The following is a 25825-nucleotide window of genomic DNA, read 5'->3' as shown; positions in this document are numbered from 1 at the left end:
TTTTAAAACCCCAGGATTCAGCTTCGACCCACAGTTTTCCTGTGCCTGTGATCATAGGCGGCAGGTTTGTATAATTTTTGGTGGTGCCCAAAATGGTGGTGCCCCCCCTGCTCCCGCCCTGTAAGCCGATATAAAATGAAGCTACAACATGTCGGCACCACAAGATTACAAGGGTCAATTAAAAGTGGAAAGTCAGAAGCAGCACTTGCCTGCTTCAATATACGGTATTATATTTTGTTGCACCTGTTGTGACAAAGTGGGAATGTTCTTAATGTTTTCTCTGAATACTGTCTGGGTGCCTCAGTTTCCCCTGCAAGGTGCCAGCTGAAGGTGTTGGGGACAAAGAGATCAGGTGGCCTCCTTGTCCAGAAGAGTCACAAAGGCCAGAGGAGGGGTTGGCGGGTTTAGAGCTGGCTGGGGAAATGGGGAGAGGCCCAGAACTTGGGTCTGGGCTCCCCACCCCCCAAGATGGACCTGACTGAGGGGTCCTGTTTTCTGTACCTACAAGCTCTGTTTTAGACTGTGATCCTGTCATCTAATAAACCTTCTGTTTTACCGGCTGGCTGAGAGTCACGTCTGACTGCAGAGTTGGGGTGCAGGGACCTCTGGTTGCCCCAGGACCTGCCTGGGCAGACTCGCTGCACTGCTGGCTGGGAGTCGCTGCTGAGTGCAAAGTTGGGGTGCATAACTCTCCTTTGGGGGGGACGTGTGAGGCTTCCCCCAGGTGTCCTATTCAGGTGGACTCATTGCAGGGACCGTGGAACAGGGGGGCTGAATGCTCCGAGGTCAGACCCAGCAGGCGCTGCAGCCAAGGGGGCTTGTCCTGGCGAGAGCGTGCCCTGCGGGGTGTCACACTGCAGACGGTGCTGCCTGGGTTTGATTCAGAGGTGTCCAGAGCCCCAAGCCTGTGCACCTGTGACAATTAGTCCTTTCTGAGCCAGGCAAACAGTCCAGCAGCAGCTCTACCCTCTCGTCCAGGCCACGCTCATTCCTGTTGCTCTTCTCTGACCCGCCTCCAGTTCTGCAATAGCCTTTGGGCTGGGGGGACTTGCACCCCGTATCCAGGCGAGATACAGACACTATGACATTCTCTGGGTTAGCCTCCATCCCTTTCCTTACGCAACCCAGCTTTGTGTTTGCTTTTCTGACTGCAGCTGTACACTGAGCAAAGCTCCACTGCGTGGTCCCAATGCCGCCAGCTCCCTTCCTTGGATTGAGACCGTCTGTGCAGAGCCCTGGAAGCTGTCGGAGTAGGTTAAATATTTCCCTCCAATGTGCCTCACTTCACATTTATCAACATTGACCTTCATTCCCCAGCCGGAGCTCCAGAGACCATCCTAGGTGAATATAGTGCAGTTCTGACTGGGCGAACTCGCTGTGTCATCTGCTCCTGTTGCTATCTCACGGCTCAGCCTCCTTTTCAGATCCTAGTACAGAGCCTTTGCCCAGGATAAAATCTGACCCTTTAGTCCTGCTCTTTGCTTCTGTCTTCCAGCCAGTTTTTGATCCAAGACAATACTTTGCAGGACCCAGGGGCACCATTTAGGGAGGGCTGGTGCCTCCCCCCACCCCCCACGTTTCATACAGGAGGGTGCCAGCTCCTGTCAGTGGAGCTCCCAGGTGGAGTTCTTAACTACGGCACAGTACGTTCTGCAGAGGAGAGGTGCCCCTGGGGCAGGGAGTCAGTGTTTTGTTTACAAACAGAGGCCGGGTGATTAAATTAAGGATCTGGAAGTCCTTAGATGAGCCTGTAAAACAGGAATCCCTGGGGGCGGGGTTGTTTTAGAGAGAACATAGGCAGGGACTCAGAAAAAATAAAGCCAAGGCCTAGTGTTGCAGAATTTCCGGTGGCCCAGGCTGAGAGGTCTATTCATTCACGAGGTCTGTGCTGTCAGCACAAGTGTCCATGTGCCAGGCCACTTGGTCTTCTCCAGCCTTTGCCTACCCCTTCTCGCCTCTGGCCTGTGGTATCCTTGGACTTCACTGTAGAGCTGCCCACGCGCAGGATCACACCAGCATCCTTCCCACCGTGGATCTCCGCCCTACGCTGGCACACTTGATTTCCATTCACTCCCTCCCAAATGCTCAGGGAGTGACTTGCTTTTTTCTAGATCGTGTGTTTCAGCTCCATCGGAGTAGTCTCAGATCAAGGTTCACAATTCACTGCCTGTTTTTGGCGTGAACTTTGCAGAGTCCTAGGAATGGAATCGCTTCCCTCCTTGGCCTATCTCCCGCAGACCAACGGGCAGGCAGAACGAGCGAACCAGATCCTCAAGCAATACCTCCATGGCTTTCTCACTTATCGCCAAGCTGACCGGGTGATCCTCCTGCCATATGCAGAGTTTGCATACAACTCCTCCACCCATGCATCTGCGGACACAGCCCATTCTGTGCAACCTACGGTTTCCACCCTCAACTTCATTCGGCTGCACCTCCAGACTCCCAAGTCCTTGCCACATCAGATGTAGTTGCCCACTTCCACCAGGTCCACCAAGAGCTTACTGAACACACTGAAGCCTCCAAGGAGGCACACAAACATCATGGCAACTGAAAATGCCAAGTCACACCAACCCTATCTGTAGAAGATAACGTCTGGTTATCCTCAGAACACCTAAGATCCACCATCCTTCAGCTAAATTAGTACCTAGTCCTGTTTAAGATCGTGGAACAAATTAACCCTGTAGCATTTAGGCTCCAGTTGCCAGACTCCTTGAAGGTCCATCTCATTTTTCACATGTCTGAAACCTTATGTGGAGAATCCCTTTCCCAGATGCGCTGCTTCACCACAACTTTCCTTAGTTGTCCAGGACCAAAAGGAATATAAGGTCTTGGAAATTCTAGACTCCGAGCAAGTTCAAGGCCAACTCTCTTATCTGGTAGACTGTGAGGGCTATGGACTGGACCAGGGCTGGCCTTACCATGAGGCCAACTGAGGCGGCCGCCTCAGGTGCCAGACTGTGAGGGGTGCCACTAGGACCCAGAGTGTAGAAAATTGTGTCTGCTGCTGGTGCATATGTATTCTCTCTGCTCTAGATGCACAGAGCTAGTGGAGTGCTGTGCTGGAGGAAGGAGGGCACAAGAGACATAACAGGCAGGCAGGAGAAAAGGTGAGAGGGAATAACGGAAAGCAGCAGGAGCTGCAGGGAGAGAGAGGAGGAGGAGCCTCTTATGCAGTGATGAGCTGCCAAAATATTAACAACTGGTTCCCTCCTCCTCACCCCATGAGGGGGTTGTGCCCCCCCCACCCCCCAGGACTCCTGCCCCATCCAACCCCCCATGTTCCTTGACAGCCCCCCCCCGGGACCCCTGCCCCATGCAACCACCCCTTCTCTCTGTCCCCTGACTGCTCCCGGAATCCCTACCCCTGACTGCCCCCCACCGCCCCATCCAACCCCTGCTCCTTCCTGACTGCCCCCCCGGAGACCCTTTCCCCCATTCAATCCCCCTGTTCCCTGCCCTCTGACCGCCCAGACACTAATCCACCACCCAACTCCCCTGCCCTCTATCCAACACCCCCTCCCTGCCCCCTTACTGCGCTGCCTGGAGGTGGGGGCCAGGCCAGAGCCGCTCGGCCAGGGCCGCGGGACCAGGCCTGCTCAGCCAATGCCGGGCCCGGACACGCGCCGCCCAGGGTCGGGTGCCAGGCCAGAGCCGTGCGGCGCCTGGACCCCTCCTCACGCCCCCGCCCCCCTGCTCCAGCTCACCTGCGGGAAGCCGCTGCTTCCTTCTCAGTTCTCCCAGGCTTCCCGCGTGAACAGCTGATTGGCGGGAAGCCGGGGAGGGGGAGGAGAAGCCGGGGGAGCGTTCGGGGAGGAGGCAGTGGCAGAGTGAGGGGAGCTGGGGCCGGGGGAAGGGCAGGGAGCTGCTGGGGCTTTTGTTAAATTTAAAAGCCATTTTCGAACCGGTTGTCCCTTGCGGGACAACCGGTGCTAAAAGGGCTTCTAAATTTAACAACCGGCTCCAGCTCACCTCTGCTCTTATGTACCTCTCTAGCACCCCCAGGAGCCTGGAGTGATTGACACCAGCTTCTCAGGGAGCTTCCTGTTTCCTGCTGCTTCCCTGAACCCACTAGAGGGGAACAGGCAGTCAACTGAAGTAGTAGGAGCCAGTTAGGCCCTTAAGATGCTGATATCTTCCCTCACTCAGGCCCTGCTATCAGCCTGCTTATTTGTCCCCTTCAGTTGAGTGTTGAGAGCCACTCTAGCTGGCACAGAACATCAGTCATGAGTGAAAGAAGAAAACACCCCTCTGGGGCAGCATTCAGAAGAAGAAAGAAAGCAAAGGAAGCTTTTCTATCTAAGCAGGAAGGAGCTCTACTGAGATACATAGACACAAATGTTCATGGTGAGCCTTCCGGCCCCAGTGACGATGTGAATGGTGAGGAGATGCCTGATCTTCCAGTTAGTCAGAGTGCAGGCGACCTGGCAGCTACTGCAGCATCCATATCTCCATCTCAAATGGATGTAACCATGCACATTCCTGAAGAAAAGTGTAGATCAGAGAAGAGTGTGGTGGAGGCGCAAGAAACAGCTGCTGCTGAGTTTAGTTCCTTAAGTCTAGATGATCCAGGACTGTGGACCCACTTGAGCAGTAGCCTGAGGGACTTCCTTGTAGTGTATGGGCCACAGCGAGTGAAAAACTTCATGTTCCCCAAAGACAATGAAAATAGAAGTTTCCATCCAACACATTACTGGTGTGAAATCCCCAATAGCAACAAAGTGGAGAGGCCATGGCTTATGTACTCAAAACCCCAGAATGCTGCATACTGTTTTTGTTGCAAACTCTTCCAGTCTAATGTTACAGCCATATTGGGTTCTACAGGAACAAAGGACTGGAAAAATCTGGCTAGAAATCTGGCATGCCATGAGAAGACAGCAAATCACCAGAGAGCATTCCACAGGTGGAAAGAGCTTGAGATGAGACTAAGGTTAAAGGCCACCATAGATGATCAGCATCAAGAGAAGATTGCATCAGAGTCTCTTTACTGGCAAAATGTTCTGAAAAGGCTCATTGCCCCTGTGAGACTGCTTGCTACCCAAAACCTAGCACTGTGTGGCACTTCAGATCAGCTGTATGTGCCAAACAATGGAAACTTCCTTAAAATTGTGGAGCTGATAGCTGAGTTTGATGCTGTACTCCAGGAGCATCTAAGAGTCACCACCGAAGAAATGTACATACCCCACTACCTTGGAAAAAACAATTCAAAATGAGATCACACAGTTACTGGCAACAAAAGTCAAACAGAAGATTGTGGCAGATCTGAAGTCAGCAAGATGTTACTCTGTTATTCTGGACTGCACACCTGACATCAGCCATACAGAACAAATTACTTTAATGGTGCGTTTTGTAACAACAACAGAACCTAGTGAAAATGTCCCTGCAATGGTGACTGTCAGAGAGCATTTTCTAGAATTTATTGACATTGATGATACTACAGGAGCTGGTATGACAAACGTGCTTCCTAAAAAGCTGGAAGATACGGGAATTGCAATAGCTGACATGAGAGGTCAGGGCTATGATAATGGTGCCAACATGAGAGGAAAGAACAGAGGAGTGCAGACGCAGATCTGAGAGTTAAATCCTCGAGTTTTTTTTGTCCCATGCAGTTCTCATTCATTGAACTTGGTGGTCAGTCATGCAGCAGCAGTTTCTAGTGAGGCTGTTGAATTTTTTAAGCATCTATGTATTTTTCTCTGCATCAACTCATCAATGGCAAATTTTGAAGCAACATCTGGGAACATCCTCTCTGATACTGAAACCACTGAGTGCCACACGATGGGAAAGTCAAGTGGAGGCGATAAAGCCTATCAAACCTCAAACTAGGAAGATAGACGATGCCATAGTTGCCATTCTGGAGGATAATGCTATGACAGGAACTGTTCATGGGAGAACAGTGGCAGAGGGAAATGGAATCACAAGAAACATACATAACGTCACATTTCTGTATGGCTTAGTGTTGTGGCATGACATACGGTTTGAAATAAATGTTGTAAGCAAGAGACTCCAAGGTGTTGACCTTGATATATCTGGAGCAATGGAACAACTGGACAAAGCAAAGTCAGACCTACAGTCTTACCGGTCAGATGAGGGATTTCAAAACGTTCTGGTCAGATGAGGGATTTTAAAATGTTCTGAAGAGTCCACAGAAGTTGGCAGAGGAACTTCACACTGAAGCTATTTTCCCACCCATTCAAGAATACAAGAGTCACTGAAGAAGACATTTTGATTACAAGGCACGGGATAATCTCATAAGAAACCCCAAACAACAATTCAAAGTTGAATTCTTTAACCAGGTGCCAGATTGTGCAAAACAGTCAGTTGAAGAATGTTTCATGCAGCTCAAGGAACACAGCAGTGTATTTGGGATGTTGTACGATATTCCAAAACTCCTCACTATACCTGAAGAAGACCTACACCAGCAACGCAGGGCACTAGAGACAGTGTTGACACATGATGACATGCATGATATTGATGCGAGTGATTTAGGTGATGAACTGAAAGCCCTTTCAAGATACATTTCAGCAGGATCGACTCCAAAGGCTGTTCTGGAATATATGTGCACAAATAAGATGTTCACCCTCTTTCCAAATGCTTTTGTTGCTCTGCGCGTACTTCTAACACTTCCTGTAACAGTTGCCAGTGGAGAACGCAGCTTCTCCAAGCTGAAGTTAATAAAAACACATCTACGCTCCACAATGACACAGGAGAGGCTGGTCAGCTTTGCAACCATCTCAATGGAGCATGAGCTGGTCCAGACTGTGGACCTTCAGCAGGAAGCAGTTCAAATCTTTGTAACCAAGAAGGCCCGGAAAGCACCACTTTGATTATTCAAACAGATAAAAATGCCAGTGTTTACTATGCAGACAAGAAAAGTTACATTTGCTGTTCAGGTGTTTGAAAGTTAAGTGACAAAGTCCTGTGGCATCTTATAGACTAACAGATCTATTGGAGCATGAGCTGTCGTGGGTGAATCCCCACTTCGTCACCCACGAAAGCTCATGCTCCAATGTGTCTGTTAGTCTATAAGGTGCCACAGGACTCTGCTGCTTTTACAGATCCAGACTAACACGGCTGCCCCGCTGATACTTGAAAGTTAAGTGTTACTTAAAATTTTTGAACAAGGCATTTTAAGTTGTTAGTTCTCCTGTACTGGGGTAGGCAGCGGAGCAGGACCACGAGAGGAATAGAACAGGAAGAAGGCAGAATTGAGACCTCTCAAAGTTTTGGCCCAAGCGAGGGGGCATGGAGGTGTCATTTGAGCTTCCCACCTCAGGTGCCAAAATGTTGTGGGCCGGCCGTGGACTGGTAGAGCGATTGTGGGAAGCGATAGAAAACATTCATGCTCCAGAACTCTGAGGTGCCTTCCATGAGAAATAACCCCTGAAACCATGTCCTGTGGCCCCTCGCAGGTGCCTGTGCTAGGAGGATACTATCAGGGGCCAGCCTGCAGCAGAGCCAGTCTCCTGGCAACCCAATGAGCGCAGCTGGTCCAGTAGAAGCTGGACCACCCAATGTCTGCAGGAGTCTGCAGGTTGATACTTAAGCTGAATAGCAGCAGCAGCCCAGTGGCTTTCCACTACATTCCTAGCCCTCAGCGGTCCTGTCCCTAGTTCCACTGCCTCTATCCTTGCTCCTGCCCCAGCCTCCAGCTCCTTCCAGAGCCCTGACTCCCAGCTCAGACCCTCCGCTCCCTCTCCTGACTGCGACTCCAGCTAAGGCTTTGGGCTCTGACTCCTGGCCAGGCTACAAGCCTTGGCTTCGCTCCTGAACCTGCCTATCTGGATTCAGACCTAACTGGTAGGCCAGACTCTTGTTCCAACCACTAGGCAAGACAGCCAACAACTCGGTCACTGACAACCAGGGATCTTGAAGGGTGTGTTGTGAGGGGTGTTGATCATTGTAGCAGTGGAGCTATGGCTGCAGATTTTGCATCTGTTGTTCTGGCAGAGCCTGGTGCCACTTGGAGTCAGTGTGTCCTGGTCTGTGGGGCGCTTCCTTTTTATGATGGGCTTGGTGAGGTTGGGGGGCTGTTTGAAGGCCAGAGGAGAGGGTTTGGGAAAGATTTCTTTCAGGATGTGGGCCCCATCGAGCATGGGTTGTAATTGTTTGATGATACCCGATAGGGGTTCCTGTGTGGGACGGTAGGTAACAAAGCAGGGTGTACAGTCAGAGGCCTCCCCTCCCCCTCCCGTTCCTGTATCGAAGCAGATTCTCTTGGGGCATTTAGGGGCCTTGATCCATGATATCATTGCAGTTCCTTGAAGGCTGTGTTTGGCACACGCTGTTTTGGTTACTGGGGAAGCACTCGGCACAATGGAAGGAGATTTTCTCTCCAAATCAAAATAAACGTGAAAGTAAAATATGACTAGCCGTGGCCCCAAGCGCACAGGACGACCCTTGTACTGTGGCACCCCAGGAGGCTCGGCAGAGGGGGAAAGTCCACTCCCAGGACTCCGGCTGCATGAGCCAATACCTGCCTTGTCACAAACTTGACCAGGCACTTTCACTTTGTTGGTGCTCGGGGTCACTGTCTGGTTCCCCTGCACGAACGCCGGCATGTTTGGGTTTCCAGAGCCGGCCGTCTTTAAAAGAAAATGCCCGGTCCCCTCTTTTATTTTATAAAACCTAACTCTGAGCAAATGTGATCAGCAGAAAATGTCAGCCAGGGAGTGAAGTGGGGAGCTGGTGACTCGGAAAAGCCAGGTACAATTTGGCCTCCATAATTACATCAGGGCAGAGTTGCTCAGGTGTAATAGGAGCAGACGGTGACCTAGCATCCCAGACCAATGGGAGCTGGCCTGTGAGCTCAGCACAGCCAGTGCCGCCAAGCAAGATGTGATGTGAGTCCCAAACTCTAGGAACAGCCCCCTGACTTCAGTGGGATTCCTTCCACAGAGACAGGTTTCAGAGTAGCAGCCGTGTTAGTCTGTATCCGCAAAAAAAACAGGAGTACTTGTGGCACCTTAAAGACTAACAAATATTTTAGCATGAGCTTTCATGTGTTTCATGTCTTTAAGGTGCCACAAGTACTCCTGTTTTTTTTTCTTCCACAGAGAGGTGACGAGTGCCCTCTGGTGGTGGAAGGCAGGGATGGACCGAAGGCTTTTAGATGTCTTTTTTCCCTGTAGTTACAAGGTTTCCCTGCTGCATACAGGCAAACAACAAAATCCCAAAGAGGTTCCCTGAAGAGCACCACTGAAATTTTCGGTCTCTCTGGGCTGGAAGGAAGAAATCACTTCATATTCTCTGGGCAGGCAACTGGGGAGAAAAAGAAAAAACCCCAAACAAAACCCATTCGACATCAAGGCTTTGGAGCGGTCGGGAATATTCGAGAATGAGCGTCATGCCAGTCTCACCCCCGCCAAGCAGTTACCAACACAAAGTTCAGTACAAGCCCAAGTCTTCCTGCTCACGCCTTGGGGAGAGATGGGAGCTGGTGTCTCAACGAATGACTACTCAAACTTCTGTTACCTAGGAGCGGTGACGCGCACGAAAATGCCTTAATCACAACTGTAGCGTTGTCGCATGGAAAGAATTCAGCTTCTTTCCCTACATTTGTAGATTTTAAAGTATTTGGATTTCTTTCAAGGGAAACCTTCATTCTGAATTTCCTGGGTTTGTAATGCTTGCTTTTGGGATCATTCCAACATCCCTGTAATGGTTCTTTTTTACCTTTAGGATACTTCTATGTACTCTCAACCTGACCTCCATCTCAGTGCAGATTTTAACACATCTAGAGTTATAAACAACACCGTCAGAGATGTGATATGCCCCTGCTGCTTTACAAAGTGGGGAATAAGTGGAAAAGGCTTGAAAAGCAGCTCCTGGTTCATTAAAATCCTATCTGATTCCCCATTGAATGAGGGATCACAGTTGCTCATCTGGGTGCACGAGGGAGCTCAGTTTCCTCTAAAGCGTCTGGCCTAGATCCCCATCAGAGACTGGGGAATATCCGACTGCAAGGCCCGTGGGTCGGTTTAGATGAGCCAAACCCTAAGTTCCCTGCAAGGTGCTGTAATATTTGCTGTAAGGTGCCAGCTTCCACTCTCCAGAGGGGTGTTAGTTTTTTCCCCCAGCTGGCCGTGACCATTTGAAATGCAGATGGTCACGCCGCTGTTACTACTGCCCAGCCAAGATCAGACACCCAGGTTCAGGCCTGTTCTATTCCCAGGTTTTGTGCTAATTTAGCTATGTCGGGTAGGGTGGTGGCTTCTTACCATCAGTAGTTACATTTGTATGTCACAGGGACCTCTCAAGCGGAGGGTCTGGCTGTAATGGAACCCTCACAGGCAGGGGCTTTTGTGAAGGCTAAATCCAAATTTTAATGTGTCCTTCCTCAAAGGATGGGGAAAGGACATGCCCCTTGCATGAAAAAAGCCCACGAGAAACGCAGGTTTCACAGCCCTGGTTTTCAATATAGAATCATCCCAGGTGCACACTCAGTGCCTGAGGTTTAACCATCCCAGCACCCAGATTCAGATGGCCTGGAGCTTATGGCAGGTCAGTCCCCTTCCTAGCAGTTCCATCCTGCTGCACTCAACTTGCCACTCCGAGTATCACCAGGCGGCTCCCACACATCTGCTCTTTCAGAGCCACTCCCCTCCTGCCAGCTCAGGAAAGCTGTTCTGTACCTGCCTCCCCCACACTTGGCCCAGACTCTGCTTTTCTCACCCAGCCTCAGCTGGTTTTTCAGGATCCAGCCAGGGCAATTAGGTCCTGCTTTTCTTGGCTAATGGTTGTCCTGGCAGCCCCAACTAGTTTCCAGGTGTCAGCACCCTGAGGGGCTGGAACCTGTTTATTTCCCAGTGAAAGTGAAACTGGGACCAGAACAGGGAAATGCTGCAGCAGGAACAGACATAAAGCAGAAGGGAGGGAAACCCTCCCTCCCCCAGACTGATAATGTCTCTGCTCCATTCCTATCACATTCACTTGCTCACGCCACATGCAACGTAAGTGTTTTAAAAACCACCGACGTCATCAAGGTAAGGAAGACAAATTAGAGGACTGGGCCAAAAGAAACCTGATGAGGTTCAACAGCGACAAATGCAGAGTCCTGCACTTAGGACGGCTGAATCCCATTCACTGTAACAGACTAGGGACCAAGTGGCTAAGTGGCAGTTCTGCAGAAAAGGACTTAGGGATTATGGTGGATGAGAAGCTGGATATGAGTCAGCAGTGCGCCCCTGTTGCCAAGAAGGCTAACGGCATTTGGGGCTGTATAAGTAGGGGCATTGCCTGCAGATCGAGGGATGTGATCATTCCCCTCTATTTGACATTGGTGAGGCCTCATCTGGAGTACTGTGTCCAGTGTGGGGCCCCCACTACAAGAAGGATGTGGAAAAATTGGAGAGAGTCCAGCAGAGGGCAACAAAAATGATTAGGGGGCTGGAGCACATGACTTATGAGGAGAGGCTGAGGGAACTGGGATTGTTTAGTCTGCAGAAGAGAAGAATGAGGGGGGATTTGATAGCTGCTTTCAACTACCTGAAAGGGGGCTCCAAAGAGGATGGATCTAGACTGTTCTCAGAGGTAGCGGATGACAGAACAAGGAGCAATGGTCTCAAGTTGCAGAGGGGGAGGTTTAGGTTGGATATTAGGAAAAACTTTTTCACTAGTAGGGTGGTGAAGCACTGGAATGGGTTCCCTAGGGAGGTGGTGGAATCTCCTTCCTTAGAGGTTTTTAAGGTCAGGCTTGACAAAGCCCTGGCTGGGATGATTTAGTTGGGATTGGTCCTGCTTTGAGCAGGGGGTTGGACTAGATCCCTCCTGAGGTCCCTTCCAACCCTGAGATTCTATGATTCTAAGGAAAAAACCTCCCCTAACTTATACCACCCCACAAAGCCCTCAGTCGCATGGTACAACCTCGAGTGTTGATGCAGTCTAAGGCCAGTGTAAGTACAGCTTATCCCCGTTCCCACAGGAGAACGTGCTATACCAGTGTAAACGTGTGTAATGGGGAAGAGGTGCACAGGTAGTACATATTACTCCATTTCACCCCCCTTTTTCCTGCTCCTCAGCTCAACGCAGGGCACAGTTCCGTCTTTTCCCAAAGCATTACACGGAGTTAAACCTCAGGGCCGGGGTATGTAAAACTGGGAACGTAGCTGTTAACAGTTCCCAGTCCACTTTAAAGACAAAGCATCGGACAATCCCTTAGTAAAGAAACATTTAATACACACTGTGACAGGGTGTACCAGCCCTGCACTGGCTTGGCAGGGGTTAATCATGCTCTGTGGGGCAAGCAGGCAAAGCTCCCCCTGGATCTGCTGGGCCTGCTCCCACTGGAACCCGGATATAAAAAAGAGCAACTCAGCTCAGCCTGGGTGGACCGCTGAGGGGAATGGAGGCGCGCTGCTGGTTCCCGTGGAGGGATGTGGAGGCCAGCCAGACTGTGACGACCAATGACTCCCAGGCACCACAGCGGAAGAAGAGGCTGTGGGACCTCCGAGATGGCTAACCACAGAGGAATGGGTAAGTAGTAATCCAGGGGAACTTGATGGGGAAAAGGTCGTAGAACTGGGGCTTGGCTCAGCGTGTTTCGGCAGGATCCCCACTGAGCAGGTGGCAGGGAAACCCACCACCACTGGGGGCCTGGATTGGAACCTGGTGTAGGGAGGGCCCAGGTCCCCCTAACCCAGCTGCCACCCACCCTGAGGCAGTGGCCTACTTCCTCAGCCACGCTGGCCATGGGGCCACACAGCCCTGACGAGGAGGGTGGCCATATTGACTCTGGCCACTAGGCCATGCCACCCTGAAAGGGAGGGCCACCTTGTTCACTCTGGCCACTAGGCAACATTGCCCTGAGGGTTATGGTACTCAGTTGGATTTAGCTGTGGGGCTATAATACCCTCCTCCTATTCCCCAAGGGGAGCAGAGTGTACCAGCCCCGTGACATGCACAAATATGGTGAACTGTTTTTGGAATACTTACAAATAATTAAAAAAAAAAAAGCTATTAAGTTCTTATGCAGACTCCCCCCACCCTTTGGTGCTGTTTGTGTGCATTTAAATGCAAGGTTCCAACACACCATCTACACGTCAGCACACCCCTATAAACCCATGCCCCTCCGATCTCCTCTCAGGCATGATTTCTCACTCTCTATACTGCGACCAAAACATGCAGCTTGTGTCACCTGGATTCTTCCTAGCTTGGGCAGAATGAAGTGTTTGGAAAGACTGAGATACCGCCAGAGCCGTGTCTGCCAGCCAAAGTTTGCATCTGGCATCGGCCACTATGGGAAGACAAGATCCTGGGCTAGACGGACCACTGACTGTACTTATGTTCTTAAGTTGGGGGTCCTCGCAGCTAGAACTATTCCAGCCCTTGGGTTAAGAGCTTAGTGACCGCTCAGTTGCCGGTGAAAGAAATGTGTAGCAAGTATCCAAAGTGGTACAGGGACTGGGCTCGACACACAAAATATCCATGCCCTGGAGTTCTCTCGGGCTGTCACTAGAGGGCACTATCTTCTCTCCATAAGCCCAGCAAAGTCAGGTAAAAAAAATGTACAAACCCTCCCTTTGAAAAGCGCTGCCCCATTCACTCAAGTGAGACAACAGGATCCCAGGTTAAGGCCGTTAGCCAGTAGCTACCTGTAAGTTCCATCGGCTCTGTGGCCCTAGCGGGAACAAATGCTTCCCTCCCAGCTCCTCCGCTAGGTCCACAAAGCTCCCCAAAGAGGCTCAGACGTTATCTTACTGGAGGTTCCCCTAGTAAACTGGAACAGCGCTGACCTGTCTCCAAAGTGGCACAGGGACTAGTCCCAGGCCTCACAGCAGACCCACCTCTAGATCCTGCATCCAGCTGCTGACTCCCCCATGCTGTCTGTAACTTCTGTATTTATGTATAACCTCCCCCTCCACTCCCTCAAAGCAGAGTAAGCTGGAGTGAAGGAAAATGCAGGAAGGGTTTATTATTCTGATATGGGTCTGTGTATTTCTCATGTGATTAAGCAAACTGTGCAAAGTGTCTGTATGTTTTATATGCATCACACCTACCACGTGCCCCCTGAGAGGATTAAACTGTAACCGAGGAGGCTCACCTCTTTGTGGGATTCTGGCAGAGGGTGTTGTGATGGAGCAGAGAAACTGCCAGGCAGCACAGCAGGGGTTAAAGTAAGCCCTTGGGCCCAGCTAGCCCCGCCCTGCTATCCCTGCAGCCAATGCCAGGCTTGGAGAGGGGATAAAATCAGGGAGCCGGGCTGGGTTGTGAAGAGACAGGCACTAGCTGTCTCCCTGCCTGAAGGGCTGGAGTACTGGCCTGCCAGCAGGAGCAGCCACCTGGAAGTGAGCGCTGCTTTCCCAGCCACGGGAGCGTGAGGAGGAACCCCCAGCACAGGAGGTAACTGAGCAAACCCAATTGTGGGGCTTGCCCTCAGCAGCTTGCAGCTGCCCTGCGGAAGGAGCCTGGGGCCGCAGCAAGGTGCCGTGCAGACCCCAGAGGGAATCCGGGGGGGAGCAAGCCGCCCGGTAGATGGACTAGAGGGGCCGTGTCCCAAACTGAGTGGACTGGTAGGAAGCAGCACAGGGCAGCGGGTTCTGACTCCCTGCTGGGAGGGACACCAACCCCCCCTGTTCAAGGGTTGACATACACAGGTGTCAGTCACTGCTGGAGAGACTCCCCATCCCCTGGCTGAGGCTGAGAGCCAGGCGATCTCACCACTAGGCTGCCTGGCCACCCAAGCCCCTGCTAAGGTGTGTTTAAGCTACTGCAGGATCCTGGAGGTCAGCACTGTTCTGGGGGCCTAGGCAGGTGGCTGGGGGAGGAGGACAGGGAGGCCTCCATTTACGTGATGGGATAGCAACCGGAGTCAGTGCCCAGGAAAAGTCCCAGCATGGCCAAGGGAAGAAATTCAGCTGGCGCCTGCTGAGACCTAGGGAAGCTGAAATACCCAGGGCTCCAGAGGTGTGGATTCCCCTCAGATTCTTCTGGCTCATGTGGCCGGCAGGGGGAGTCGATTGGATCTATGGCAGTGGGTTACTCACGTCTCTGCTGGTGTGAGGACATAGGGATATGTATTCTGTCTGGTATGATGAGCTTTCTGTATTCATGCGGCACACCCTTGTGCCAAGGAGAGGGGGAACAGCACCTGGGTGTCTGCCTCTGAATGGCCATAAAGGACCCTCGACAACTAGATAGGCCTTGCCCGCACAGAAGAACGGGTAAGTAAAAACAGACCTTTCCAAATGGCCTACAGAGAGGACAGTGGGAAAATCCCTGGCCAAGGAACAAAGGTGTTTATGCAGGCTTCTAAAAACAGAGGCTGAAGAATTCGAGGACAGAGATGAAGGGGGCCTGTTTCCCAAGCAAGAGGCAGGGCGGCTCTGTTTTTTGCTGCCTTCAGCGGCACCCGTGAGAGGTCCGCTGGTCACGCGGATTCGGCAGCGTTTCTGCGGGTGAGCTGCCAGTCCTGTGAGTTCGGTGACTGGCAGGCCACCCCCCCCGTGGCTTGCTGCCCCAGGAACGTGCTTGCTGCGCTGGTGCCTGGAGCAGCCACTGGCAAGAGGGAACCTTTTGACTGCCACACCAGCCAAAGGTGAAGGGAGCTTTGGGCAGGAGTCAGAGGGGAGGAGAAGCCTGAGGTGGAGGATGAAGGTCCAGGAGAGGGAACCTGGATCCCTGAAAGAACACTGTCCCTAATCCCAAAGAAAGCACAAGGGTGGTCAGGAAACTGAGGCAGGGACTGGCATACCAGTGTTTTACAGCAGAACCTCAGCGTTCTGGACTCCTTGGGAATGGAGGTTGTCTGTAACTCTGAAATGTTCATAACTGCGAACAAAGCACAGTTCAGGCTCCAGATCCAGCAGCTGACACTCCAGGCCAGGCTTCAGCAGCAACTGAGCTCCCTCCTCAGCTCCCACAGCTTCCCTGCAGGCAGCTGCTTTCCCTGGGGTGTGTGTGTGTGTGTCCCCCCGTCTGTCCCTCCCAGCAGGGGGGTGGGGATGATGGGTGAAAAAGGTGCAGATCCCAGCACGGCTCCTGCTCTGCTGGCTCTGGCAGCCCCAGTGTCTTCACCTCGTAGCTATAAGTGGCTGCCCGTGTGTGGGGCCAGGCAGCCCAGATGGGCCCACCTTTAAGATGCAGTACAGCATTGGTCTCTGGTGCTGTCTGATTGGCTACTTCTGGTTTCACTTGGTGTCCAGTGGACCAGTCAGTCCCTAACTCTGGTGTTCGTATCTTTGATGTTCTACTGTATCATTTTGCCTCAATCTGAATATCTCTTGTGGTGTCTGAGTAAAGTGTTTTGGTTTTAAAAATTCCTCTGCAAAGTCTGGGTGTTAGTTGCTTCAACTATCACATGTCCCTGAAGGGTCAAACTCTAAACCAGAGTGCCCACAAGGGTGGAGCTCTGGGGAGGGGGTGCTTATGCTGTGGGGGAGTCTTGGGGGGCTTAACAGGGGGCACTCACCTCTTGAGCACCCCCTGCTGCTGCGAGCGGTACTGCAGCCTTTCTCCTGCTCCTGGCACTCCCCGTGAGTCGTCGACCTCGCTTGGTGGGTCTTCAGTGGCTCAGCCCTCCAGCCACGTGACGCAATCAAAATGAAACCCTTTCAGGGTCACACAAGTCCAGCAGACCTAGCTGCCCTCACCAGCATCTTCAGCCCTGGCTCTGAGCCCTTTAATTTCAGCCTTTCGCTTGTGCTTCCAAATGAAACTTGTCCCCTTCTTGGGGAAACCACTTTGCTGGTGGGGGAACCTGGGCCCACCCCGTAGCCCAACCCAGGGACTCTGTACACAGCAGCCATGCACCACTCACTGCAACTCATTGCTGCTACTTCCCTGCCCCCGCACCGCCCTCCATAGCTCAGGGTTAAAATTCTCAGGGCTTCTTGCTCCTAGCTTCAGCAACTGCAGCTAGAACCGAACTCAGGTTCTTCCTTTGGGCAGAGAGCAGTGGCCGTGTCCGTGTCCCTGAGGCCCCAGCCAGAAACTGCCCTGCTACCTCCCGCAGCTCCTTTTATCCGAGCCTGCTGGGCTCTGATTGGCTGCTTATATGGGGCTTCTCTAGGCAGCCCTGGAGGACCCACTTTTGCTGCTCTTTTCCTGGGACAGGATGTGGTAGGACCACAGAGCCTCCAGTAGGGGGCCACAAAGGCCTGGTGCAGCCTGTCACATGGGCCTTGGGGCCCCGCTTTTTGGGAAGGGGGTGCCTGACCAGAGTCTAGGACGGGTAGGCAACCGGTGGCACACGTGCCAAAGGCAGCACGCGAGCTGATTTTCAGTGGCACTCACACTGCCCAGGTCCTGGCCACCGGTCCGGGGGGCTCTGCATTTTAATTTAATTTTTACATGAAGCTTCTTAAACATTTTAAAAAACGTATTTACTTTACTTACAACAATAGTTTAGTTCTATATTATAGACTTCTAGAAAGAGACCTTCTAAAAATGTTAAAATGTATGACCGGCACGTGAAACCTTAACTTAGAGTGAATAAATGAAGACTCGGCACAGCACTTCTGAAAGGCTGCCGACCCCTGGTCTAGGACCAGGGAGTGAGCCTAGAGGTCAGGCAGTGCTAAGGCCTGTCCAGAATCCAGGGATATAGGCACCGACTGTGTGGGTGCTCTGGGGCTGGAGCATCTGTGGGGGAAAAAAACTGTCGGTGCTCAGCACCCACTGGCAGCCCTGTGGATCAGCTCCTCCCCCTCCCTCCCAGCATCTCCCACCCACCGTGGTCAGCTGTACAGCAGGGTGCAGGAGGTGCTGGGGTGTGGGGGAGGAGCAGAGGCAGGAAGAGGTTGGGGGAGGGGGTGGGAAGAGGTGGGGCAGGAGTAGGGGCTTGGGGAAGGTCTGGAGTGGGGGTGGGGCTGGGGTGGAGCAGGGGTTGAGCCCCCCCCCCCCCGGGAACTCAGGAAGTCGGCCTTTCTGCCGAGGGATATCAGAAATACACCGATTCCGTTCTGGGAGCTGATCCCAGCAGCCTGGTAAGCGTCCAGCACAGGTGACCTCAACCAGGGCTGGGACAACTGGCCTGGCAGCAGCAGGCACCCCCGAGGAGCTGCACCAATGGGGCGAAAGCAGCAAAGAGTCCTGTGGCACCTTATAGACTAACAGACGTTTTGCAGCATGAGCTTTCGTGGGTGAATACCCACTTCTTCGGATGCACTTCAATGGAGCGAAAGAAGCTCCGTGTTTGTGTGTCCACAAGCCCTTAGCAACAGACTGAAAACATAGTAAAGCGTCACAAGGCCTGATTCTCATTTACTTCTCACTGACACCGCTCCGGCATGGCTGAAATTTCAGCCGTGGCTCCTAAGTACATAAGAACAGCCAGACTGGGTCAGACCAAAGGTCCATCTAGCTCAGTCTTCTGTCTTCCGACAGTGACCAATGCCAGGTGCTTCAGAGGCAGGGCTGGCTCCAGGGTTTTTGCTGCCCCAAGCAGCAAGAAGAAGAAGGAAAAAAAAGCCGCGATCACGATCTGCAGCTCTATTGCGGCCGCTTCAGTCTTCGGCGGCAATTCGGCAGCGGGTCCTTCGCTCCGAGAGGGAGTGAGGGGCCCGCTGCCAAATTGCCGCCGAAGACCCAGACGTGCTGCCCCAAGCACCTGCTTGCTGGGCTGGTGCCTGGAGCCGGCCCTGTTCAGAGGGAATGAACAGAACAGGGAATCATCAAGTGATCCATCCCCTGTGGCCCATTCCCAGCTTCTGGCAAACAGAGGCTAGGGACACCTTCCCTACCCATCCTGGCTAATAGCCATTGATAGACCTGTCCTCCATGCACTTATCTAGTTCTTTTTTTGAACCCAGTTATATAGTCTTGGCCTTCACACCATCCTCTGGCAAAGAGTTCCACAGGTTGACTGTGTGTGGAAAAAATACTTCCTTCTGTTTGTTTTATACCTGCTGCCTATTCATTTCATTTGGTGGCCCCTGGTTCTTGTGTTATGAGTAGTTATAGACAACACTTCCTTATTCACTTTCTCCACACCAGTCATAATTTTATAGATCTCAATCATGTCCCACCTTTGTCGTCCCTGTTCCAAGCTGAAAAGTCCCCGTCTTATTAATCCCTCCCCATACGGCAGCCGTTCCAGACCCCTAAATCATTTTTGTTGCCCTTTTCTGAACATTTTCCAATTCCAATATACCTTTTTTGAGATGAGGGAACCACATCTGCACACAGTATTCAAGATGTGGGTGTACCATGGATTTAAAGAGAGGCAATATGATATTTTGTGTCTTAGTATCTATCCTTCTCTTAATGATTCCTAACATTCTGTTTGCTGTTTCGACTGTCATTGCACATTGAGTGGATGATTTCCGAAAACTCTCCACAATGACTCCAAGATCTTTCTTGAGTGGTAACAGCTAATTTAGACCCCATCATTTTCTATGTATAGTTGGGATTATGTTTTCCAATGTGCATTATTTTGCATTTATCAACATTGAATTTCAATTGCCATTTTGTTGCCCAGTCACCCAGTTTTGTGATCTCTTTGTAGCTCTTAGTTAAGTACCAGGCAGACTGCAATCTTTCGTAATTTTGTATCATCTGCAAATTTTGCCACCTTGGTGCTTACCCCTTTTTCCAGATCATTTAGGAATATGTTGAACAGCACTGGTCCCAGAACAGACCCCTGGGGGACACCACTATTTACCTCTCTCCATTCTGAAAACTGACCATTTATTCTTACCCTTTGTTTCCTGCCTTTTAACCAGTTACTGATCCAGGAGAGGACCGACCTTCCTTATCCCATGACTGCTTACTTGCTTAAGAGCCTTTGGCGAGGGACCTTGTCAAAGGCTTACTTAAAATCTAAGTACACGTTGACTCTTCTCCAGCAAATCATGTTCATCTACGTGTCTGATAATTCTGTTCTTTACTATAGTTTCAACCAGTTTGCCTAGTACTGAAGTCAGGCTTACCGGCCTGTAATTGCTAGAATCACTTCTTGAGCCTTTTAAAAAAAGAAATAAGTTGGCGTCACATTAACTATCTTCCAGTCACTGGGTACAGAAGCTGATTTAAATGGTAAGTTACAGTCAGATGACAGTTACTAGTCCTGCAATTTCACATTAGAGTTCCTTCAGAACTCTTGGGTGATACCGTCTGGTCCTGGTGACTTATTACTATTTAGTTTATTGATTTTGTTCCAAAACCTCCTGTAATGATACCTCAATCTGGGACAGTTCATGTTCTGTTAGTGACTGTCATGGTGCTTTACTGTGAGCTCAACAGGTCAGTGGGTTTCTGTGTGTGCTGTTCATCCCAATGCAATCTAGAGGCAGGAGAAGCAATGTTCCAACACAGAGACTGATTTATTTCTGTTTTCTCTGTTACTTATATTTTTACTTCATTTACAATAAATCAGATCCATGACAAGCTGGGGGAAGTGGTGCCATATAAATGTGAGTCATGGTCAGGGTGAGGTGCAGAAAGCCAAGATGGGAATAATTATATAGACACTCTACAGGCACTCACCTGTGCAAATACAAAAACACAACATAAGAAACTCCACACGTATTTGCTGTGTGGATGTTAGAAGGCAGCAGAGCTGGGAGGTAGATTTGCTTAGAGACAAGGATGGTCGCAGTGTCCCCTCTGAGTAGAAACAGCTGCTCAGTATCAGAAGCTAAACTCTCCTCTGCAGTGATGCTTACAAAACACTTGACAATGGCTGAGTAGGTGGTGGGCTGAGAACACTGTCCATTTTGTTGAGCAGTACTGTCTGCCTGTGCTCCCCCGTCTGTCTGCTGGTTCCCTCCTGTTGTCTCATGTCTCAGACTGTAGACTCGTTGAGGCCAGACACAAAGGGGTCCTGGTCCATGTCTGGGTATCTAGGCGCTATCACAATACAGGTAGCTAATAATAATTCTAAGAAGCAGCAGCAGCATGTGCCATGGTCTGAACTATTCAGGGGACCCAGAATCATTTGCAACACAAATGTCATTGCTACACAAGTGGGGAAAGTGACTCACTTCAGAAGGAGGTCTTGGTGTGTCCAGGGAAGGGAAAGGAACCTGCATTGTCTCCACATCTCCAGTCTCCTGCTCTGTTGTTGCCACCAGTGGACTTCGTCCTTTATTCAAGAGAATGGCTTTCAGTCTCTTGAATGAAGTCATGAATGGCCTTAGCCTCAGTGATTTGGGAGTGCTGCTGGAATATTTCTGCCACCTTTTCCAACTTCCTTTTCAGTTGTTGCCTCTCCGGGTAGTTGTCTGGAATGGCGAAACCTGCTCTGTACATCTCAGCTGCCTCCTGCACTGAGTTTTTCTTGTAAAAGAGGAAATTTCCCCAGTGAAGGTAGACTGCCTGCTGACACTTCTTGCTGAGGCTGGGCATTTCACTCATGAGATTGAGATAAATCTCTTCTTGGTAGTGAGGTGTATTTTCTCCATACATTTCAGCTAAAGCCAGCTTTGCAAACACAGAGGCTGGATCTTTCTGCACAGCCTTTTTGAAGGCCTCAATAGCTGCTGCCAATATTTCTTCTCTTCTGCTGGAGTTGTCCCCCCATAACTGCATCTTGTAGCAGACGCCAAGGTCGTAGTGAAGGAGATGATAATTGGGGTTCAGAGCTATTGCTTGCTCTAGAACAGAAATTGCTTTTTCTAGGAATTCTGGCTGAAAGAACATGGCTGCATATCTCAGGACCTCAGGGTCCAGGCTATTCTGAACATCTTCAATGAGGGATTTGGCTTGCTGTCTATCTGTCCTTTTAAGGATCTTGGCTAAATACACCTTAGCTTCATAGTTTTGCTGCTGTTCATGGATAATGGCGCCCAACTTCTCTCTGGCTTCATTCCAAGATACAGAATTGTATGAGTGAATCCATGATGCGAAGGCAGCGATTGCTGACCCAGCAAGAAATTCCCCATTTGCTTCATCTTCTCTTAATGCCATTTGGAAACACTTTGTGGCTTCTCCGCCATTGCGGAAGCCTGCTGCCAGGAGAGACCAGCCTTTCTGTGCATGTATCTCAGGGATCTGAGCTGCATATGGAGAGCGGCTCTTCAGGGAGCTGCAGATCTTTCTAACCTTCTCCAGGTAAAGCTCAACCAAATCATAGTGGGCCAAGTGATAATAGATCCAGGCGTAGTTTCCGTAAATGACCAGGACCTGCCGGGGGAAGTTATCTGGGTGATCTTTTTGCAGAATCTCCTCGGCTTCTCTAAGGCTTTGCAGAGCATCTTCATATTGCCCTTGCAGGTGGCGGAGATAAGCCTGCATGGCAAGGAATGTGGCCTGGTTCTGGTTGTGTGTGTGTGGGCAATCCTGAGAGCCAGAGTTTGGAGGATGTGAGCTGCATCTACCTTGTCTCTGATTTCAAAGTTCCAGGTGAAGTGGCACTGGAGGGCCTGCAGCTTCTCCTTCAGACGCAGGGGGCTGCAAAGAGAGGGGGAAATGAGACTCCATCTGGGCTGAATGAATTTTCACCACCCTGACAGGGAGCAACGCTGCCCCCCACCTCCAGTGAGTACCCCCCCGCTGCAGGTTCCCCCTCCAGCCCCCCCACTATACCCCACCAGTTCCCTCCCCCTCCCCACCTGGCAGTGTCCTCTTTCTGGGAACAAGCACGGCACTGAACAATAGAACAACCTCCCCCCGCCTTGCTAGACACACCGACCCCCCCGCCCTCCCTCCCTCCAAGCTGTCCCCGCTCTCTGGTCTGGGGCCCTGCGCTGGGGGGGGTAACGTGGTCTCAGTCCAGGCTGAGCGTTCACAAGAGCCCCCCCCCCTTCTGCAAACAGCTGGTTCCCCTCCCTGCAGCCTCCCCCGCGCTGTAGCTCCGGGCTCCTGCTGCTGCTGCTGCCTTTTCTCTCTGCATCTCCCGGGCTGGTCCCGTCCCACCCCCCGGCTGCCCCTTGGCTCCAGCTCCCCGGGGACCGGAGTTAATTTCCCCTCCCCTCCCCCGGTTTGTGCAGAGGGGAGCCGGGGTTAAGGCCAGTGACTAGTCCGTTCACAGCCACAGGGAGAGGGGGCGGGGCGGAGGCGGGGCTCTCTCGCGGCTCCTGGGTTGATGCGGAGTGAAGCCGGAGTGACAGCTGGCCCGAGCGGGGAGTTCTCCGGAAAGTGGCGGCCCGGTGAGCCCGCAGGGTGAGGTGTAAACAGTGACCTGCTCTAGCCCTGTGAGTCACCAGCCTGGAGCGTCAACGGGATGCAAAATGGCCCCAGATTAACCCCGCCCCGGAGGTCTGAACGCCGGAGATTCACAGCCCCAGAAACGCGCAGAGGGGGTGGGAAGGTGTCTGGATTGAGCCCTTGCTGGAAATGCCCCCGCAACCCCAAAGCTCCTACCTCATTGCGCTCCGCTGAGTCCCCGGCCCAGCCAGGGGGGTGGCGGCTCCTTTCCCCGCACTGGTTTTCTGCCCAAGCTGGAGAAGTGCCCGGTTCTGGGGGCCTGAACGGACTGTGTCTGCTGGGACCCGCCTGCCCCTTTATAGCCCGCCTGGGCTGCGAGCCGGGGAGCCCCCCGGGCCGGCTGGGGAACTGCATTGCCATAGAAAGGGGGGGAGAGCCGGGGAAAAGGAAACTGAAACTTAACTTTCACGTCCACTTGTTATCTGCAGCCTGCACTCGGCCTGAACTGCTATCTGCAGCCCCAGGGTGACATCATGGGACTAGTTACGGGGTGTGTGTATGTGTGCCTATGCACACACACGTTTGCACATGTACAATCCTGCCTTGGGTTTCCCAGCACACAGACGGGGTCACTCTCCATTATCACACGCCAGTGCGCTCCCTGCTACGCACCCCACAGCACCACAGCCCCGGGCAGTGCACAGGTCGGCCGTGTCCCGGCCTCCGGCCAGCCTTTCCCCGCCACCTTGGGGTGTTCGTGTCGCCCGGGTGGGAACAGCCTGCGCTGCCCTGAGCACAGGGGCTGTGGCTGTGTGCAGAGGCTGGGCCCATAGCACAGAGGAGCTCTCCCTCGCTCACTCCAAGGTGCCTGCACAGGGCAGTGGGCAGCCCGGCCTCGTGCTACACACGGGGACTGTGCGGCACAGCTGGCAGCCTGCCCCCGCCCCCGGCACGGGGCACTTAGCAGGGAGGAGCAGAGGGAAATGACTGAGGCAGGGCAATTAGGAAAATGTGAGCGCTTTGTACCTGCTCCCCCAGGTCTCCTCCTCCTCCTCCTCCTCCCCGAACCCTCCCCCAGCTTTACCCCTGCAGGGGGCGATTTTCAAAAGTGCCCCCCTGATTTAGACACCGAGGCCCCATTGTCTGCCAGCGTGATCCATGCTCCTCAATCAAAGAAGGAGAGGTAATTTCCCCTGTGCAGTAACTGGAGATCTTCGAGATGTGTGTCCCTGTGCGTGCCCCACCACCCGCCCTGCTTTCCACTGTTTCGGGGTTCCCGTGTGGGACTTTGTGGCGGAGGAGGAACTGAGGGTGGTTTGTCTGTGCAGTGCTATATAGTCTAGTTCGGGGCACGAGGAGATGGGGGTCAAGGATGCATGAGGGGGTTACATGGAGCATGAACAGGTTACAGAAGAACGGCCATATTGGGTCAGACCAATGGTCCATCGAGCCCAGTATCCTGTCTTCTGATAGCAGCCAATGCCAGGTGCCCCAGAGGGAATGGACAGAACAGGGAATCATCACAAGGTCCATCCCCTGTCGTCCAGTCCCAGCTTCTGGCAAACAGAGGCAAGTTAGACTCAGAGCTTGGTGTTGCATCCCTGCCCATCCTGGCTAATAGCCCTTGATGGACTTGACCTCCATGAACTTACCTAGTTCTTTCTGGAACCCTGTTATTGTTTTGGCCTCACAACATCCCCTGGCAACCAGTTCCACAGGTTGACTGTACCTTATATAAAGTACTTCCTGATGCCTATTAATTTCATTGGGTGAACCCTAGTTTTTGTGTTATGTAAAGGACTAAATAACACTTCCTTATTCACTTTCTCCACAGCAGTCAAGATTTTATAGACCGTTTTCATATTCCTCCTGTTGGTGTCATCAGGCATCTGTATTAGGCCTGAATGAACTAAAGTCACTCCATGTCTGACCAAAGTGCTTCCATGTTTGTTTGAACTTTAATTGACCTAACAGGCCGGCAACAAAGAATGGTTATCAGTTACAACACCTGCACCAGAAGGTAATAACAAGGCCTGCTATAATGAGCCTGCCTGCTCAAAGAGGGAGTAAAACAAGATAACTGTTCACAGAAGAGTTACTAACGAGCTAAAGTGGTTTTTGCCAAGTATGATTTAACCTGCTTAGTGTAATTGCTACTTGCATGATGTATTTGCTATAGAAAATAGACAGGAGGGGAAAGAAGGGGGGGGAAGGGGGAGGAGTGTGGGGGGTAATGGGAAATGCTTAGCTGAAATCATGTATAAGAAGAGAAAAACAGCTTGTATCTGTGTGCAGGATTTGAGAATGCTTTTTCTCCTGTCACCTTATTTGGGCTCAAATAAACTTGGTTTGCTTCTCCACCCTGGTGTGTTAATTAGTGCGGCGCACGCCGGGCAATGAACCACCACTGTTTGCTGCCTCAGGCATTCTGTGCCGGCAACACTCCCTTAGCCATCTCTTTTCCAAGCTGAAAACTCCCAGTTTTTTTAATCGCTCCTCATATGGAAGCTGTTTCATATCCCTAAGCATTGTTCTTGCCCTTATATCTATTTTGAGCTGGGGCAACCAGATCTGCAGGCAGTATTTAAGATGTGGGCGTGCCATGGATTTATATAGAGGCATTATCGTATTTTCTATTTGATCTATCTGTAAGCAGGGGAATGGTCCTGCTATTGTGGGGAACTTTCCTGGCTTCTGCACTACCCCGGTGAAGTGGGCTAGCGAAAGGATCTGAGTCCTCGCTCCCACTTCCTTTACCCAGAGCCTCCCTGCCCTTGAGGACTCCCCTTCCACTGGCAGAGTC

General features: G+C 51.7%; 1 protein-coding gene across 1 annotated transcript; it reads right to left on the bottom strand.

Annotated features, from left to right (window-relative positions):
• Window positions 1-21021: 21021 nt before the first annotated feature.
• LOC123343557 (interferon-induced protein with tetratricopeptide repeats 2-like) lies at window positions 21022-22170 on the bottom strand. Its single transcript, XM_044978692.1, has one exon. It carries the CDS (start codon window positions 22168-22170, stop codon window positions 21022-21024), a length of 1149 nt encoding a protein of 382 aa, XP_044834627.1.
• Between the last annotated feature and the right edge of the window lie 3655 nt (window positions 22171-25825).

This window comes from Mauremys mutica, chromosome 1, assembly GCF_020497125.1.
Source record: "Mauremys mutica isolate MM-2020 ecotype Southern chromosome 1, ASM2049712v1, whole genome shotgun sequence".
NCBI classification, from domain to species: domain Eukaryota; kingdom Metazoa; phylum Chordata; order Testudines; family Geoemydidae; genus Mauremys; species Mauremys mutica.
The sequence above is the reverse complement of the archived record's forward strand: the minus strand, read 5'-3'. Positions and strand labels throughout refer to the sequence as shown.

Excerpts from the sequence above, each read along its gene's own strand:
- LOC123343557 (XM_044978692.1), bottom strand. The coding sequence starts at position 22,170 with ATGCAGGCTTATCTCCGCCACCTGCAAGGGCAATATGAAGATGCTCTG.